The 18,392-nt window shown below is 43.9% G+C and overlaps 2 protein-coding genes across 5 annotated transcripts in view; one reads left to right on the forward strand and one right to left on the reverse strand.

Annotated features, from left to right (window-relative positions):
• The window catches only part of mmrn2a (multimerin 2a), a 33,677-nt gene extending 27,421 nt beyond the window's left edge, over window positions 1-6,256 (reverse strand). Inside the window, exons 1-2 of one of the 3 annotated variants that reach the window (XM_082557621.1) lie at window positions 6,042-6,256; window positions 1,873-2,233 (exon numbers count right to left, since the gene is read on the reverse strand). In XM_082557621.1, coding sequence (XP_082413747.1) covers window positions 1,873-2,081 — 209 coding nt within the window. In that variant the 5' untranslated portion in view covers window positions 2,082-2,233; window positions 6,042-6,256. Of the gene's footprint in view, window positions 1-1,872; window positions 2,234-6,041 lie in introns of those variants that run through there. The other 2 variants (XM_082557623.1, XM_082557622.1) reach the window with 2 other exon arrangements.
• Window positions 6,257-9,395: 3,139 nt separating this feature from the next.
• Window positions 9,396-16,076, forward strand: sncga (synuclein, gamma a). 2 transcript variants are annotated; one of them, XM_082557640.1, is made up of 6 exons: window positions 9,396-9,598; window positions 12,786-12,827; window positions 12,983-13,110; window positions 13,537-13,563; window positions 14,674-14,730; window positions 15,710-16,076. In XM_082557640.1, the coding sequence occupies exons 1-5, from the start codon at window positions 9,478-9,480 to the stop codon at window positions 14,728-14,730; spliced, it is 375 nt and encodes a 124-aa protein (XP_082413766.1). In that variant the 5' UTR covers window positions 9,396-9,477; the 3' UTR covers window positions 15,710-16,076. The 2 variants fall into 2 exon arrangements, with proteins under 2 accessions (XP_082413766.1, XP_082413767.1); XM_082557641.1 differs by lacking the exon at window positions 13,537-13,563.
• Window positions 16,077-18,392: the final 2,316 nt, after the last annotated feature.

An 18,392-nucleotide genomic window follows, 5' to 3' on the forward strand; every position in this document is an offset into this window, starting at 1 on the left:
GATCGTTTTATCTGGGAATCTGTACGATGGATGTGGGTCGGAATAATGACCGAGGCCTCTGAGCATACTCCAAAAACAAAAAAAAGTCACCCTTTTGGAGATTTAATCCTCTTATTTAGTCTGTCAGTCTCAGCTCCAACAAACACGTTCCACATCTCAGCGTCCACTCCACTTAAGACATCATGAAATGTGACTGAAGGAAAAACAAACACTGTAAGATAATCCTCACTGTCAGAGAGTCCTCCCTTATATAACTGTTGTCTTTTAGAAAATACTCTAAAAGTGAACGCAAAGGCATTTCAAACGAGACACAAAACTACCAACAGGGGGATGCTAAATGGCCCCAAGAAAGTTGTAAAATCACTGAAAAGCTGCTTAAATGTGCACACAAGAAAGAAAATCTACAAATTCAAAAACAAACCAAGTAAAATAATGATAAAATGTCACAGTTACTCCAAAAGGACCTGGAAGTACAGCCAAATGTGTAAAATGAAGGAGGGGAGACAAAATGAGCATAAAAGAGGAAAAATGTCAAGTTAACAAAAAGTCAAGCAGACATGAAGTAACATCGCAACAGAAGAAATGAATGAATGTCAAAGAGGTGATTCAAAATAATTAAACTGAACCCATAAAATGACCTTAAATACAAGTGCTGCAAAAGGATCAAGTGAATCTATAAAATGGCCTCAAAGAGAAGCCAAACCAAACGGGACACAAAATGTTCACAAAATGGGAAGAAAACAAACAAACAACAAAATCAGGACAGGGAGGCATAAATAAGAAAACTACCACACATCAGATGGATGCAAAGACACCAGATTCACAAGCAAAGTAAAAGAGGGATGCAAAATGATGACAAAGCCATTAGAAACCAAAGTGCTGACATGCAGAATTAGACAGGAGATGTTTACTCAAGTCCAAAGATACGAGAGATTAATGTGTTCACAGACCCCGTCTCATATCTGAACTACACTTTGTTGGTGGGACTCTGAATAAAGGACTTCTTTCACCATCAGCTGGAGCACAGGCTTTAAGGGGACATGAATCATGCATGTGTTTGCAGCCTGTTAAAATTATGCTGGCATGACAGAGTCAACAGGGCAAAGCTGTTTCTCAACTTTACACCTATCACAAAGAGCCGATGAAGAGGAGGCCCTGCACGTGAAGAAGATGCAGATCAGCGTGTGAGGTCCAGAGCGGTGAGCGTGTCTGAACATGCCGACAAAACAAACTGCAGAACAGCCACAAAGTCAAAGACAAAGAGCTTCTCCTTGCAAACTTAGCGTGCTCACTGTGAGTCCACAGCCCTAACCAAAGATTATCTTAAGCTTCATCTGAATCAGAGGACGCCTCTTCCAAAGTCACAGCCTTCAGTGCCACAGCCGCTCTCATTGTTCCTGATGTTCCACAGGAAGCAAGAGCAGGAAATGTTATCCCAACCAGACGTCTTATTTCTGAGCACATCGACACAAACGCTGATTCAAGCCTCGCGCTAACGTGTTGTGACCCAACACCAAAGAGAGGTGGATTTATTCTACCCTAGAACGGGATGCAAAATTACCACACAAACTCAAAATAAACAAAATGATATGTTACAAAAACAACAGGGGATGCAAAATGAGCACAAAGTGGTGCAACTCACAAATAAGGGGGTTGCAAAATAAAGATTAAACCATGAAGGAGTAGAAATGAACAGATGTTCCAGAACTATGAAAACAAAAAGCAGAAATGCCAAATAAATAATAGGATCCAAAATAATCAAAAAAAAAACTTCACAGCAACAAAAAGTTTCACTGAAACAAAAAAAAAACATTTTTTCTATGAAATTATTTTTCTTTTGCAGAGTGAGGAGGCAGTGGTTTGTGGACTCACCCGGATCGGGCCGGATTGCTCCCCGTCTCTCCCAGTGGGCTGGTCTCGGTCGTCCTGGGGTGAAGGGGGAGCACTCCTCCTCCTCCTCCTCCTCCTCCTCCTCCCAGCTCCCCTTCCTCCTCCTCCACCTCGGGGTCTCGTGCTCTCACCTCGCAGTGAGCGCTCACCAATAATCCCAGCACCAGCACCAGTTCTCCCACTGCCGTCATGTCTGCATCTGTGTGGCTCACGCGCCAGCCGGTTTTAAACAGCTGGAGGAGAGAGAAGGAGGGGGGGGAGGGAGGAGGTCACGCCTCCTGTTTCCTCTGCAGGAGGAAAGGGTTTAGTCACGTTTCCCCTCCTCCTCCGACCGGCTCCAGCTCTGTGTTTATAACGGATCAATAAATGTGATCGACACTCTTTCATGCAGAGACATTTTCAGTTCATTTAATGTTTTCTGAACATTTTTTTGCCCTTTTCTTTTTGTGAGTGAAAAGCTTTCTGCATTTGTAGCATTTTGGATTTATTTACCTGCTTTATTAAATACTTTGAGGTACTTTATGTCTTTGAGCCGCTCGATAAAAGGCTTCAGTGGGCGTTGTGCCTGTTGTTGCTGCTCTCTGTGTGAACACAGTACGGACAGTTTTACCTCCTTGTTGACTCCATTAAGATTCCTTCACTGACTCAGGGTCTGTGCTTGTGCAGAGTGATAAGAGGAGGGGAAATCCACCCGCCTCCTTCCTTTCTGTTTGTGCTGCAGCTGCTGTGAGTGTTCGACCTGAACGTGAGGACATTTTCTTTGAGCAGCTCCTTCAGGCCAAAGATTTTCATTTTTATCCAGACTGAAGCCGAACGTCCCTTCGTCTCTGTCCTGGTCTGTTTAAAACTTTGCTCCTCTTAAACTTTAGTTTGTGTGCAGTACCCAGCTGTGGCAGCAGAGGTCGCTGTTCCTGCAGCAGGACACAGGGCACTGCTGTGCACCTGTTTTATGCACATTTTTAGACAAAACTAAAATACAGAGAAATTTAAAAGAATTAAAGTCTTGATCTTGGCTGAGATGTAGAAACTAAAACTCGATTTTTATTTTCATGATTTTCTGTTTAATTCAGTTTGGATTTGAAACAAACTCTACTTTAAAATCCGTTTAGTAGAAGCTGATTTTATTGGGATTTTTATTCGAGGTATGGGGCCTCGTCTCACTCTGACACTTTTATTTTCTCATGTTTGCAGCTGATTAAGGTGAAGGGAAGCAGGACGCAGTGACGGAGGCCGACCTGGAGCCGGAGCCAGGAGGGGGCAGCTGGTCTTCTGGGTGGGGATCGTTTCCGTGCATTGTTTCAGAGCTGGGGGGAGGAGGAGGAATGAGAAAATGAAGATTACTACTACTAATGAGGGATTGTGCACGTGCTGGCCATATTTGTGTTATCTGTGTGATTTATTGTGGATAAAATGATTTTGAGTCTTGTGGCAGCACGGTGGCACGGTGGCACGCACTGTTGCTGCACAGCAAGAAGGTCCTGAGTTCAATTCCAACATCAGGCCGGGGTCTTTCTGTGTGGAGTTTGCATGTTCTCACTGTGTTTGCGTGGGTTCCCTCCGGGTACTCCGGCTTCCTCCCACCATCCAAAGACATGCAGCTTGTGGGGATAGGTTAATTGGATAATCCAAATTGTCACTAGGTGTGAATGTGAGTGTGAATGGTTGTCTGTCCCTGTGTGTTGGCCCTGCGACAGACTGGCGACCTGTCCAGGGTGTACCCTGCCTCTCGCCCTATGACAGCTGGGATAGGCTCCAGCGACCCTGAAAAGGATAAGCGGGAGCGAATGGATGGATGAAAATGATTTTGAGGAAGTGTGGTTTTCGTTGAGCTTTTGCTTTTTATGCTGTTTTGACTCATTTTATTGTGGCTATTCTTTGTTTTTGTGATTAATACTCGGTCACTGTTGTTCTTTGTTCTTGTTTTTGCCGGTCCTGTCCGGCACTGTACTAATCAGAATTATTGCCTGAAGGCTAACAAAAAATTTCCAAATGTTCATCTTGTGGGATTCTTGTTAGTTGGGCTCATTTGTGCCACGTGTATTTTTTTAATGGTTACCTTTTTATGTGATGTTTTGATTCATTTTTCTTTGACGTGGGTGCTTTTTGAATGTTTTCCTGTGTTTTTCTCCCTGCAGTCTCTACTTTGAGCCCAGGCTGTGTGTTGCAGATGTGACCAGCAGGGGGCAGCAGCTCCATAAACTCTGCTTCTCTGTCTATAGATTTGAGTTCTGGGGAAACGTGAAGATTTCTGCCTCCTGTGCTGTCCCAGCTCGTGTTTGTGCAGAAAACGGCCGGGGGGGCATTTCCTGCTTGCTGCGATAACAAAACAAGCTCAACAATCTTCTTCCGGCACATTAACTGCTCTGCCTCCCAGCCCACCAGCCGTTTACAGACCCCTCATCCCAGTGCAGAGGCCCAAAAAGCAGAGGCCTCTGACTCTGGAACGGTCTGAAGGTGAAACACGTCAGCTGATTCTGAGAATTAGAAATAATCGAACTTGTTTGTTTTACCAGCAGAATTTTCTGTGTGCAGGCTGCGATCAGCTGACCTGCTGCTCCGTGCTGTTAGCTTCAGCATGACATTTGTAACAAGGATGAATCACTAATGAGTTAATACAAATGAGGTATTAGGATATTGGGCTATTTTAAACTGGAGCTAATGGTCAATAATCAATAAATACACATAAGAAGACGCTTGTGCAGGAACCATGTAAAGGAAAGAAAACAGCTGAAAACAGGCTTAAAGTGCACAAAGACGACAGAATAATCTTTTAGCTTAGAACAAACAATACAGAGTCTCCAATTTCAATTATGTTCTCCTCCATTGAGCGGGACGCTTCAGTGGAGGAAGGTTCTGACACCCAGCCGTCCGTTGACTCGGCATTCTTTTAAACCCAAAAAGGGTCACCTGACCGGTATTAAATAAAAACGGCCAATAAGAATTCACAAGAATAATGCAAAGATGTCAGTCAGTTTACATTGACAAAAACCACAAACTCAGGCACACATTGCTGGGTCCATGACACGTGGGATTATTATTATTGAGCAAGAATCTCCGTACTGTCAGTGAACGCACCACCAGGACATCCTGGTTCTCAGTGATCCATGTTTAAATGATCGTTAGTCCCAGATCCACGTTCACTGGATTTACTGTGATTCAGGTCAGACTCGTGTGTTTGCTTCAAATACACGAGTCTGAAACTGTGTGTGTGTGTGTGTGTGTGTGTGTCAGGTTGAACTGAAGATGTTGAGTTAAAATTAAGAGTCGTTGAGTTTTTGCTGTCTTTGCAGAAACATGCAGGTCACCACAGCTGTGAAAATATAATTAACACAAACAGGCATGTGAGAAACACACACACACACACACACACACACACTTCAACCTGGTGGGTCTCAATTAGCCGTCAGATTCCTCACGGAGGTTCAGTCCTGAGCTCGTCGGGAGGAAAACATCATGAGACTCGATGACTCATCCATGAGCTTTAACACACACGCTGGACTCAACCAACCAAACTGAGTATTAAACATGTTAATGACACTCTCAGCTCCACTGAGCCATCAAACTTCCTGTCTATGACTTTTCACATTAAAACTTTAATGTTTTAATGTTAATCTTTAAAAGCAACAGCATGCGTGACGCTTACAGACCCCAAACCAAAAAAACAGCATTTAGTATTTTTATTAAGAGCGTCATCAATAATCCACTTTGCCAATGCTCCCACTGAAGACTGAAATATGAGTCATAATTACACTAAAAAGTATTTATTTCATTGTTGTGTTGGAAGTATTTTCCAGTCCATTATTCTCTGTTTCATCTGGATTAAAGAGCCCTTTGTCTGTCTGTGTCCTGAAGGCGAGCAGCTGAAGCAGTGTGAATACAAACATCTGTGATATCTGATCCAATAATCACGCTCACTGAAAAGCACTTCAGCTACATTTAACTACACATCTCAGTTCAGTATTTAGGGTTTTTAGCTCTGCTGGGATTCAAATTCAAGCAGAAGAGGACGGACACGCTGAGCCGACACGAGGCCACACCTCCTGGGTCTGAAGGTTTAGGCTGTTTGTTAAGACGTGACCATGTTATTGGATAATGCCCAGTAAGCTTGGTGATACCTGCAACAATCAGCTGATTTCTGGAATTTCACTCACCAAAACTGGAGCTCCGCCTCCTCAGATGCTCTGTGAGTACAGTGACTCACAGCACCGATATTACTGGTCACATGATGTCACTAAAAACTAGCAGACAACTAGCAGCTACAACCACCTGTGCCACCATTCACCTGTCACTCACAGAGGCCACGCCCCTAATAATGCTAACTTTAACTCAGCTGACTTATAAAAACATTGTCCCTCCATACAGGTGTTATAAAGGAGGAAGTGATCCACAGAGACCAAACAGTTTGTGTACCACGTGTTTCTGATGGAAGGTTTAACATGGGAGTCTATGGGGACGGACTCGCTGCCGCCCTCTGTCGGACGTCAGAGGAACTGCAGGTTTCATGTTCTTGTTGCTGCTTGGCGGTAAAGAGAGATTTGTCACTAATAACAGAGACGATGCTGGAAAGTGATTTGGTGCAAAATGTTTTTGAAGCATTTGTTTCTAAGAGGCCACAAAGCTGAAACCTTTTGGACGTTTTATATTTGACATATTTGAACCTGATCAGCTGTGAATAATTCTTCACTTCTGGTTAAAAGTGTGATTTACAGGTAAACAAAGCGCTGCAGTCCTTTCACCGATGATCAGAAGAATCTGCTTCTTGCTCTCAGGTCACATTTCCCAACGAGGATCAATGACACAAACCATCAATAGGCGTCTTTGTGCAGCTATTAGAGAATTCTTCATGAGAATCAATAATGTATAACATTACTGTGTACGCCTGTGTGTGTGTGTGTGTGTGTGCGCAGAGCTGATGGTCTGCATCGATCACTACTGTTGAGAAGACAGCTCTTATCGCCACGGTAACCCACAACAGACAGTGCTGCTGATGAGCCTCGCCCATCAGTGTGGGGAAAAACATGAAATAAAGTGCATCTAAAAATAGCTCGGCGCCTGCAGTCAGCCAATAAGAGAAGAGGTGAGGCAGCCAAGGGTAAGTGTGGGAGAGAGCTGCGTGTTCTGCTGAGTCACGTTCGGGTTCGTTTCAGAGGACGAAGGTGATGAATCCACTCCTTCATCATTTCCTCTGCCACGTCCTCCATAAACCTGCCAGACTCGCCGCGGTCGAACGGGACTTCCACATTCACCACACGACACCAGAAAGCTCCAGAAACATTTCGATCATAGTTCTCGCCACCTTTGACCACCAAAAGATAAAAGTTCAGGTCTGCCAATTTCTAAAGTCCAACAAAGGCCTACAAAGTTCAGTAAAGTTGTGAAAATGAGGGGTGAGGGTCCTCAAAGCCACTGGTTCTTTTTCATTTGTTCTGTAGCTGCGTGTTCACTCACTGTTTAGGTGTAAAGTTACGTGGTCGGCTTTTTAAAGAGTCGTCCTTCATGTTAAAGAGAGACGACGAGTTTCTGATGACGATAACTCGAGGCATCACGCGCCTCAGTATTGTACCAGCATCATGCTTTCACACCACATGAGCAATGACAATTTCAACCCGATCTTTGGGAGAAGCTGAGATATTACAGTTATTCTTATTATATTTATTAAATCTGTTATTCAGGTCAGTTTTATTAATAACGCAGCAGTGCACAGCAGTTTTATTCTTTGAGAAAAAGGCCTGACAGTGAGCTCTCAGAGGTGGAACATTACTCATTTCTTTCTTATGTGGACACAACACTGCTGAGTGCTGTCCCTCGGCAGGCTTCCAGAAGTTGGCCAACCAGAGGAATGTTGCTTTTAGGGAGGGAGGGCTTAAAGAGACGGGAGGTAAAACAGCTCCCAGAGAATGAACAAGGCCCAGCATCAGATAAAGAAGGATTATTTTGAACTATCAGTCATGCAAAGCTGTTTGAGTAAAAATACAGAGATGGAGCAGATCCATCGCGAAAAGATCCCACTGCTCTTCTGACACACATTAAACACATGGTACAATCTATAATTTATTCCAACATCTTTACACACGCACACACGCACACACACACACACACACACACACACACGCACACACACACACGCACGCACACACACACACACACGCACACACACACACACACACACACGCACACACACACACACACGCACACACGCACACACACACACACACACACGCACACACACACACACACACACGCACGCACACACACACACACACGCACACACGCACACACACACACACACACACACACACACACGCACACACGCGCACACATGCACACACACACACACACACACACACACACGCACGCACACACACACACACACGCACACACGCACACACACACACACACACACACACACACACACGGCTGGTCTAAGTGGATTAACCGTGTCAGCATGCACGCAGGGACCATGTTTGATGGAAGAAGCTTTGAGCTAAAAATAGAGGACGGTGAAGTTGGCTTTGTGTTTTCTCCCAGTGTCCTCGTCTCATCTCACCATTAAAGAAGGAAAGATGGAGGCTGGCTTCCTTTAATCTGATTGGAGGCTCTGTTCAGCGCTCAGCAAACAGCAGCTAAGTGATTACCTTCTGCTCCATGTGCAACTGAAGTTTTCACTACAGCAGATAAAATGTGGCCCCAACCAAAAGCTCGTGAGCTGGAGAATCATTTTATATGTCTGATAGATCTGATTGGTTCAGGGAGGACTCTGGTCTCCTGCAGCTGTTAGAAAGATGACCAAAGGAAAGGTCCAAGAGGGTGAACAGCACAGCAGAAGTTCTCAAGCTGAGACGTTCTCGAATATCAGCTCTTTGTTGAGTGAATCCTTAGCATGAAATCCTGCAGATATTTTGATGGAATTTCCACATTAATGGAGTCGAAGGCACAGCTACAGATGACGGGGAGGCTCCGCACACTGTTTCACTCCAACAGTCCAATAAACAGGAGTCCTTTAGCTTTAGTTACCTTTAAAATCCTGAGCCTGAGTAAAGTGACAGTCCTGAGATAAAGAATATTATATTTCACGTGTTTGTGGGACATCGTCATTACTCAGTTTCCTGATTAAACCAAGAATCCTCCAGACCTGAAAAAGGAGGAAGTACCAAAGCCGATGTTCCTCCGCTGTCCACGCGAGGCTCTGAAAGCCAGCCAGTCCCCACAAACCCCCATTTTAAAACATCTAAGCCAGTTTTTAGCCCCTGCAGGTGTTTCTGAGCAGTAATGTCTCTGTTGTGTGTTTCAGTCTGAGCTCCAGGTCTGGGGACATTTATGGTTTTAGCATTTTCTCTGTTTTCTCCTTTTCCTTCTTATCTCCGACTCACTTTTCTCCTCTGTAGGCTCCACTGCACCACATGAATCCAGAGCTGTTTGCACGTATTACCCTCCCTCCCTTTCTCGTAAGCAGCCCTCTCTCCTCACGTGCCCTCTCTCCACCCTCTTTCTCACTTATGCATTAGCAAGAGGAACAGATCCCAGCAGACGAGAAGAGGCGAGGCACCCGAGGCAGACGGAGCAGCAGAAGAAGACAAGCAAAGCATCATGGACGTTTTCAAGAAGGGATTCTCCATGGCGAAGGATGGAGTCGTCGCCGCCGCCGAGAAGACGAAGGCCGGAGTGGAGGAGGCAGCTGCCAAGACCAAGGAGGGGGTCATCTACGTTGGTGAGAGGAGATGGATGCAAGTAAAATTAGATTTGTGGTGAAAAGAGGAAGAGAAAGACGAGGACGGAAGCTGCATTTAAATAATTTATCGTTTAAGAAGAAAAGATAAAAGGAGGGACGGGTGGAGGACAAATAAAATCTGAAAGAAAGAAAATATGATGAAAAATTACAAACAATCACAGCACTGTGAGGAAAGGAGGAGGCAGGGGGAGGGATAAAACAGGAAGTTAAACTTTAGTGACAGATCAGGGAAACACAATTCATCCCGACGCTGTGCATGAAAGATGTGGGAAGAGAGATGGAGGGATGAGAGGATGAGGGGGATAAAGAAGAGAAGCTTTCATCTTTCTGCTGGAACCCGAGCGATGGATGGACGGAGTGAATGTCAACACCATCCCTCCATCTTTCCATCTGCAGATTTAACACAGCGTCAGGATGAATTGCACTTTTCTCTCCACTTCCTGTCGTCCGTGTGTTTCTTTTAATATTTCAGGATTCAGTTTCTGCTCCAACTTTGAATTTCACTCTCTTCTAAAACTACTTTGCACTTGAAATTTCACATTTCCTGGTGGACAGTGGATGAAGCATGGGCGGAGGACGAGTGAAATCCAACACCAAAGGACAAACAGCAGTGGACGGAGACAGACACACCCACTCGTTTCATTCATTCACCACCAAAAGTATATCCTCCATCTCTCCTCTTCTGGCTGTTTGTCTCTTTCTTGTCCCTTCTTCATCCCTTCCTTTCATTCATCCCCGTTTGCTGTCGAATTTCGCTCGTCCTCCTCGCATCCCTCATGATGGGGAACAGACCGAGGGAGAATAGGAAGATGAGGGGAGGTGGAGGAAGAGGAAAACACGAACACAGTGTACAGTCGAGTCTTAATAGCTTACTTACAGCTGGGCTACACCACCCATCAGGCTCCATGCTTTAGGGCGATGCCTGTAACGCTCTGCCTGTTGCCTTCATATTAAATCATTATGAGACGTGAGATTGAGACACAGACATCTGAGCCTCTTAATGCGTGTTTTGTTTTGGTTTCCACCGACGTGGAAACCAAAAAAAGAGAGATCATAGCAAACATATGAAACAGGAAAGTACCGCCGTGTAATCCGTTTATTTCAACAAAGTAACTGTATTCTAAATACCACCTTTTAAACAGTAACTGTAACAGTATACAGTTACTCATATTTAGTATTTTAAATACTTAACGGCGGCACATGTACTCTGTTACTCCCCAACACTGAGTGGCATTTGTTTAACACCAGAACAACAGACTAATGGAAAGAAAGAACTGAGATTTCTTGTGTAGAAAATCAAGGAGGGATGAAGAGAGCGGGCGACAGGAAGCTGAATGTTCAGTGATTTAAAGTGCAGCTCTTCCTGATGGATCGCAGCTCCGGTTAGCGTAACCTGTCAGAACGACGCTGCGACCGGATCCTGATCTGCTGCTGCAGCACGATTTCATCCGTCCACTTATCCAAAGCAGGTGAAGCAGGAGTGGCGAGGCCCTCCCAGGCACGAAGACACATTTAGTCCCTCAGACGAGTTCTCACTCTTCTTCATCCAGAGACTCTCGGTCACTGCGGGGATGTAGGTCCATGCATGCCAATTCATAGTTTCTGAAAACGTGCTTGTTCAGCATGTGGCCAAAACACAACCAAAGCCCCGCCCATTATGACCCTTTATGGTGGATGTTACCTGAGGCAGTAATCCGGCTCACGCCCGGCTGCAGACGGCGCCGGTTCATGCTGAAGGTCGTGTGAAGAACAGAAGACCATCATCTGCATTCAGAGATCCCCAGATTGGATCCTGTCCACGAGCAGGAAGGGTCAGAGATGAGCCCGACACCTAATCACACCGTGCTCACCTGTTCAGCAAGCTCAGGCTTTCAAAGTAAAAGCTTCTGACAGCTGAAGGATAATTCGTCATCTGTGGGGTTTAAATGTGTGTGCTGTTTGATATTTAATGACATTAAAGCAGCTCTGCCCTGTTCATTCAACTGTTCTTCTGTTCAGCCATAAACCACAGCTCATGTGGGGCGAATAAAACCAGGAGCAACAAGCAAACGTCTGTTTTTAAACGTCCAGACGGAGGCTGACCTGGTTTCTACCTCACAGATAAACTGAGCTCTCTGAATTATTCACTCATGTCACCCACTTTGCGCCCAGGCAGCCCACTCTCTGCTCTCATTCCCCTTGTTTTGTTCTTTATTAACATTCTGGGGACGGCGCGCTGCCTCTGATCAGACAGCGAGGTGGACGGACGACTTCAACACTCGGCATTCTTCTTCGTGTTGTTTGGAAACGATTCAGACTCGGTTGTAATTCAGCCAGTGGGCGTCGAGCTGCTCGGACATGTGACGGTTCGCAGTGAACGGACTCTTTGTCTGTGATTCGCTGTCGGCTGATCTCACACAAACACCGTGGAAACTGTTTCCCTGCAGCGCTGATGTTTGAAGCTGAGGCTGCTGCACGAGCGCAGTTACAGGAAGGAAGAAGCTCAAAGATGCAAAGATGATGCATAATTAACGAGGCTGCAGATTGGCTGCTGTCAGCGAATGGCCTTTTATTCATACCAATAAACAATCATCATCCTTTATCCATGCAAAACAGCTGAGTCTGATAATGGTGCTTTTTCATGAAACAGATTAATAGATTATAACAAAGGTGAAGAGATGAGATTTTCTGTCTGGCCGCCTCTAACAGCTGTGGCCTGATTCTTTGAAGCCTTTTTAATCGTTGGAAACAGCAGGAAGGGTTTGAAATCCAGACTCATAAAATCGGGTCCATGAACACGGCTGTGATTGTGCTGCTGCGCTGATGTGAAGAACGAACATTGTATGAAGCATCAGCAAAGTAAGCACTGAGAAGCCAGTGAGAAAGTCTCCAGCCACTGTTGGTGAATCGAATCAACTTGATTTTATTTATATGGCACAAAAACAAACAGTGTTGCATTCTGCTGGTTTATATTGTACAGTAAAGAGACAACCCCAACAAACATACGAGCGAGCACTCGGTGACAGCGGAGAGGAAGACTCCCTGTTAAGAGGAAGGAACCTCCAGAAGAACCAGGCTCAGGGAGGGGCGGCACGGTGCGGAAGAGCCAGAGAGGAATAATGACCACACAAACTCTCTGCTTCTGATTTATGCATTTCTCACGAAGGTTTTCTCTCTTTTTTTCCAGGAAGTAAGACGATGGAGGGAGTTGTGACAGGTGTGAACACAGGTAAAGCACCTGCAGTGCAAACTGCACTTACTGTACTGAAGTTATGCAATGGTGGAAGCAAGAATCGAAATCATTCACGAGTTTGTAAATTCATCTTTTTCTCATTTACTTTAAAACGTAAACAATAAAAATAGCATTGATTTCCTGTCTCCCAGTTGCTCAGAAGACGAACGAGCAGGCTAACGTCGTGGCCGACACCGCTGTTTCTGGGGCCAATGAGGTTGCCCAGGCAACGGTGCAGGGGGTGGAGAATGCGGCAGCGGCAACCGGATTCGTTAGCACGGTGAGTGACGTCAGCTGATTATAAATTTTAAATATAAACGAGAACTGAGGCGTCTCGTTTCCATTTTTGCTTTTGTGTTGTTGTTATTTTATTTGTATAACCTGGGGTTTGTTTTTCTCACATGTTACAGATAAAGGTTATACTTGTATTATACAATTATTTCAAATTTCTGTTTTTAAGTAATTTATTAGCTGGACTTCTACTTTGCACATTAACAAAATTACAAAAATATATTTCTAAACCGAATTTTGAAAGTCGTGACAGAATTTTGGAGACTCACATAAAGTGTGTTTCATTATATTCATGACTACTGAGTCAAAGTCATGTGTTCAGCATTCATGCAGTAATTATTCACAGTCTGTTTTTTGTGTATAACTTTTTTTGTCCTTTGTCATTTCCAACTCTCTGGTTATTGGATGTGAACAGGAGGAGGCGGAGCCAGTGCCTGAGGAGGTGCCTGATTGGTTGAGGGGGAGGGGTGGCATGGCATGAAGCTTCTTGCCTGATTATCTGACATCGACAGCTTCACGAATCAGACATTTCAGATCAGAAAAGACCAGATGTCAGGGATTTTTTGGACATCAGTAAAATATCATTTCCTTTAGATAAAGTCCTCCTACTGTTGCTGCGTATGAAGTTAAAACAGACAAATAAGGTCCTGGACAAGGAGAATAACAAAATAACAAGCAAAAACACTGTAAACTTAAAAGAAAAGAAACCAGCGAATTTACAGTAAAACAACCAGCAGATATGTGAAAATAAAACAAAGGAAAATGAATGTGGAAAAGGAGCATGTTTACAAGAAAAAAATAGAATCTAGAGAATTTGTTTGACAGCCTTAATGATCCCTCTCCGACCTTTCGTTTAATGCTGACAGGCGCTCTCTGAGAGCTGGGCTTGATTTAAGCGGTGTGGGTGCTGTGACAGCGGTGGCAGTATGGAAGTATCAGAGGGAATCGAACAGCAATCTCTGCTCCTACGACACAAGAAACAAAACCTGCATGAAGGGTGTTTAAGCAGAAAAGAGGCTGACGATGAATAACAACACTAACAGGAAACGGCTGCATGATACTGCTCTTTATTCTGTTAACCACAACTGACAACTCTGCACCCATGAAGACAATGACTACATGTAACTTTGAAATATATTTCCTGATGTATCGCATCATATGTAGCCATGTTCTCTTGAGGAGCCTACAGAAACCAAAGTAGGAGCTGGAAATGATCACAGATGATCTCAGCAGGTTGTTTACAGCGACTAACACGAGTTTTTCTTTCGCCTTTGCTCAACTTTGGCTTCGTCTTACTTTTCTGGATTTCTGAACGCCTTGCTGTGGTTCTGATTGCTCCAAATGAAGTTTCATTTCTCCCAAAAATAAGCAGCTTAACTTCTATTTACATCTATTTTACATCAGCAAACCTTTAAAGTGGTGTCTCAGAGTCAAACCACAAGGAGATTATTCATGTCATTAGTGTTGTGTTAATGGCTTCTGTTTTGGGGAGAAATGCAGCTTCTATATGGACAAATTTGCTGCACTGACCTCTTTTCTCTCTGATTTGTAGACTGAGCTGCAAAAACCAAACGCAGGAGGAGAACAGACTGAACCAGCTGAACAGTAGGTGAGAAAAACCATGAAAGAGCGGTGATGCTGAGTTTCAGCTGCAGATGAATCTGCAGAGTTTTGGGGAAGCAGGATGATAATGATCCTCATACGATCAGAGTGCGCTCGCTCTTTTCTGCAGAGTTGATTGCACTTCCTGACAAAGCCCTCCCCCTCGTAGTTAATCAGTCTCATGTCAGCTGTGTCTGACTAGCCGAAGATGCAGGTCAAACTGCTGGAGCGGTTCACTTTTAGATCAGTTAACTCGTCTAAATGCAAACATCCTTTTAAACGACAGAGTCAGTAGATAACAACACCCCTACCTTGGTTCAAAGATTCTTATCGGACATCCTGATGGTACATGAGTGAGCAGATGAAGGATCACCTGCTGGTGCTGATGGCGCACATCTGTAAGTGTCTCAGCTCAGCAGACCAGCACTTACTGCCCTCTGGTGGCATTTCTGTGCAGTACACTAAATGGTAAATGGCCTGTATTTGTATAGCGCTTTAGGACCCTAAGGACCCCAAAGCGCTTTACACATCCAGTCATCCACCCATTCACACACTGGTGATGGCAGCTACACTGTAGCCACAGCTGTTGGTGTGAAAGCCCACAGCCCTTCAGGTTTCACATTGCTCCTGTTAGCTGTAAATAACAAACATGGCCCCAATAAGACCAACGTGGTGCTAATCATAAAGTTTCTGTGCAGAGAACAAGCAAATAAACCAGCATGAAGCTGCCACCAGGAGGCACAACATAATTATGAGAACATACAGAAAAGAAAAGCAGCTCGGTGATGCGAGTCACCAGGAAAGATGCCCACAGCTCAGCATCAATACAACACAAAAATGATCCATTACAGGTCAAAAGTCCTTGATTAAAATGTCCTTTGGATATATGTGCTGCACCGTACCTGTCACAGGTAAGCTTCACGTCAGCTGACCTAACTCACCTGCTTTAAACAAAATGTTTCTCCTCTTCATTTGGTTTCCCTCAGACTCTGAACTTCCTGCCGTCACCGAACGAGAGAAGAAGAAGGATCTTCATATTTTATCTGTTGCTCAACCTTTGACCTCTGACCCCTCATTAACCAAGAGAAACCCTCCTCATCACTCCCCCCGCGCACCATGGTTACGCCGCCTTCGCTCATCATATACACTGTCGGTTTAACTCCACACTTTCATCTGATTGGCTGTTGTGGACCACAGGTTTCTTTTGGGCTCCGCCCCCTGACAGAGGGCTACCTGAAGCCTTATAAATGCACGTGGCTTTGCTGACACACACACTGAAACGATTAATCCACACACACACTTCCTGTATGTGTTGCTGATTTTTAACAACAAAATAAAAATGTTTTAACATTCTGAGCTTCGTCGTCTTCAGTGTCACAAAACGTTGATTCGTTCTTGTTGTTTTTATTCAAAGGATTTTATTTTGCTTCATATTTTATTCACCTGCTGTGGAGCATTTTCATGTGTCCGCAGTATTCCCGGGACGGTCTGAGGGGGAACGTTTGTTTCAAAAATGAATTTTGATTTGCTAAATTTAAAACCAAAAACACAAACAAACAAAAAGACTTGAAAGACTGGTGTTTGTGTGTCGTCACTAAAGCAAACGTCTGTGTCGCCCACAGACACTCAGCTCGTGTTTTCCGCCCGCGCAGACGAGCTGATGAAAGGATTTTTCAGTTTTTTATTTTGGGGCTCAGTGTAAACATGTGCCTGATTTCCTGCTTCCTGTCAGCAAACACAATAAAACAACTCTGATTGATATCCAGTAGAATATCTTTTACTTTTGCTGACGCTGCAGGTTTCTGGTTCTCATCTTCACCCGGGTGTCACTCGGTCCACCGTTAGAAAAATGATGTTTATTGTAGGACTCAGAAAGGAAGACTCGCCGTATAAACAGGAAATGCTTTGAATTTAAACACAGAATTCGTTATTTCGATGCGCGTGGCTGTTGTTGTCCTGGTTTAAAGCCAGTGCTAAAACTATGCGATGTGTAAATTTTCACTCTTTATGTTAAATATTTGATTAACTAGTGTTCATTTTAAAGTGATTCTGCGTTTCCGTTAACAGAGTTGCTAAAATCGAAACACTGTTTCTAGTCTAAATGTTAAAGCTGCCACATGTGTGAGGCGCTGCTGCTCCTCTGCAGGGCCGCCGAGCTGCTGCAGCGTCACCCAGTGTCAGAAATGCGCAGCAACAAGCTCGTCCTGCTGTCGGGAGGAGAGCGAAGCTTTTTGATTCCTGTCATCATTTAAACTTTTTCCCCAGAGCGATGAGTTTCTTATATTAACCCTCAGAAATCTGACGTCTGGTGTCTTAACATTAAATCAGCAAATTATTATTTTACATTTTTTCTTCATATTGAACTTTATTTCAGTTTAGAAATTTTATTTCATCATTTTTTAAATTATGAATCTATATCATCTTTTTTATTATTGTGTTGATTTGAATTTCTAAATCGTAATTTTAAATAGTAATTTAATTGTAACTGATGCTTTGATCTGCACTTTTCTTGGACTTTGAGTTTGAGTTTTGACCCAGAACATAAACTTCTGTAAAACTGTGATTTTTATAAATTGTCTTCACAGTAGAGTTTTTGCAGATTGCTGAACCTCGGCTCTTCTTTACTTCTGAAAAACTCTGAGATCCTCTTTTCAGACCCGATCATGTGACCGACCTGCTGAGCTGCTGAACGTTCCCAGTGTTTGGGAATGCAGTTCTATTTTCAGTTAGTTTATTGTCTGCTCTTTGTTTCCTGACCTGATTAAGCTTTGTGTTCCAGATTTACTGGATGTTTTCAGGTGCAGCGATGTGTCGGTATGTTCCAGTCTGCAGGGCGTTCCTCACGAGTATTTTTACTTCTTGCTGATGATCGCGTGAAACTGTCACTTAAAGAAAGAGAAACCTGTTTCTCTGCAGAGCAGCTGATGGGTGTTTCTGTCACAAAGTGGCAGTTGAAGAAACTCCTCGCTAATTTTTAAAAGTCAAGATTAACTGAGTTTAAACAATAAAGAAACATATAGCAGGAAAAACAGCAAACGACTAAAACCATTTGATACTGCCAGTCACAATCTGTTTATGAAACTCACACGTTTTCATCTTTCTGAAGAAGCTGTTATGCTTTAATGTGGATTTAATCATAACAGTGTATACCAAAGATCTGCTGAGCTTGAATCCTCTGTAGGAGTCCCACAAGGCTCCATACTTGGGCCACTTTTGCTGCACTGTGAAGATCTACACAACACACGTAGAAAAGTTAATATAGACCAAATGTTTCCAGACGACACAGAAAAGGTTGCCTACTTGTTTCTGCTGTTCTGTATAAGGACTAAACCTCAACTAGTTTCAGTTCAGGTACCTCGTGGGAGCTCACATCTGTGTCCTTACAGTGGATGGTGGGATGCAAACACTGTCCCTTCTTATGTAGATGCACTCACAGATACTTTTTTCTCTAATTCAAATGTTATTTGTGAAGAAGTTCATGAAGTCATTACTAGTTAACGTTAAAGGGATTGTTGGCTCAAAAGAGCTCTGACTGTTTGTCAGCCTGGCTACAGAGCTGAAGAGAAACCTGGGGTTGTTCTTATTCTTCAATCAGTGATGAATAGTAAGATGTTCTGGCTTTGCGGAGGCCTTTCTTATAAAGCAACAAACTATTTCTCCAGGCTAAAT

The sequence above is a fragment of the Aulonocara stuartgranti genome, assembly GCF_965226115.1.
Source record: "Aulonocara stuartgranti genome assembly, chromosome: 13".
Classification (NCBI taxonomy): domain Eukaryota; kingdom Metazoa; phylum Chordata; class Actinopteri; order Cichliformes; family Cichlidae; genus Aulonocara; species Aulonocara stuartgranti.

What these genes read in the sequence shown, in the direction of transcription:
- sncga (XM_082557640.1), top strand. Translation starts at nt 9,478, where the DNA reads ATGGACGTTTTCAAGAAGGGATTCTCCATGGCGAAGGATGGAGTCGTC. An exon ending in GGAGGGGGTCATCTACGTTG is followed by an intron (nt 9,599 to 12,785) that starts GTGAGAGGAGAT and finishes CTTTTTTTCCAG; the next exon opens with GAAGTAAGACGATGGAGGGA. An exon ending in TGTGACAGGTGTGAACACAG is followed by an intron (nt 12,828 to 12,982) that starts GTAAAGCACCTG and finishes CCTGTCTCCCAG; the next exon opens with TTGCTCAGAAGACGAACGAG.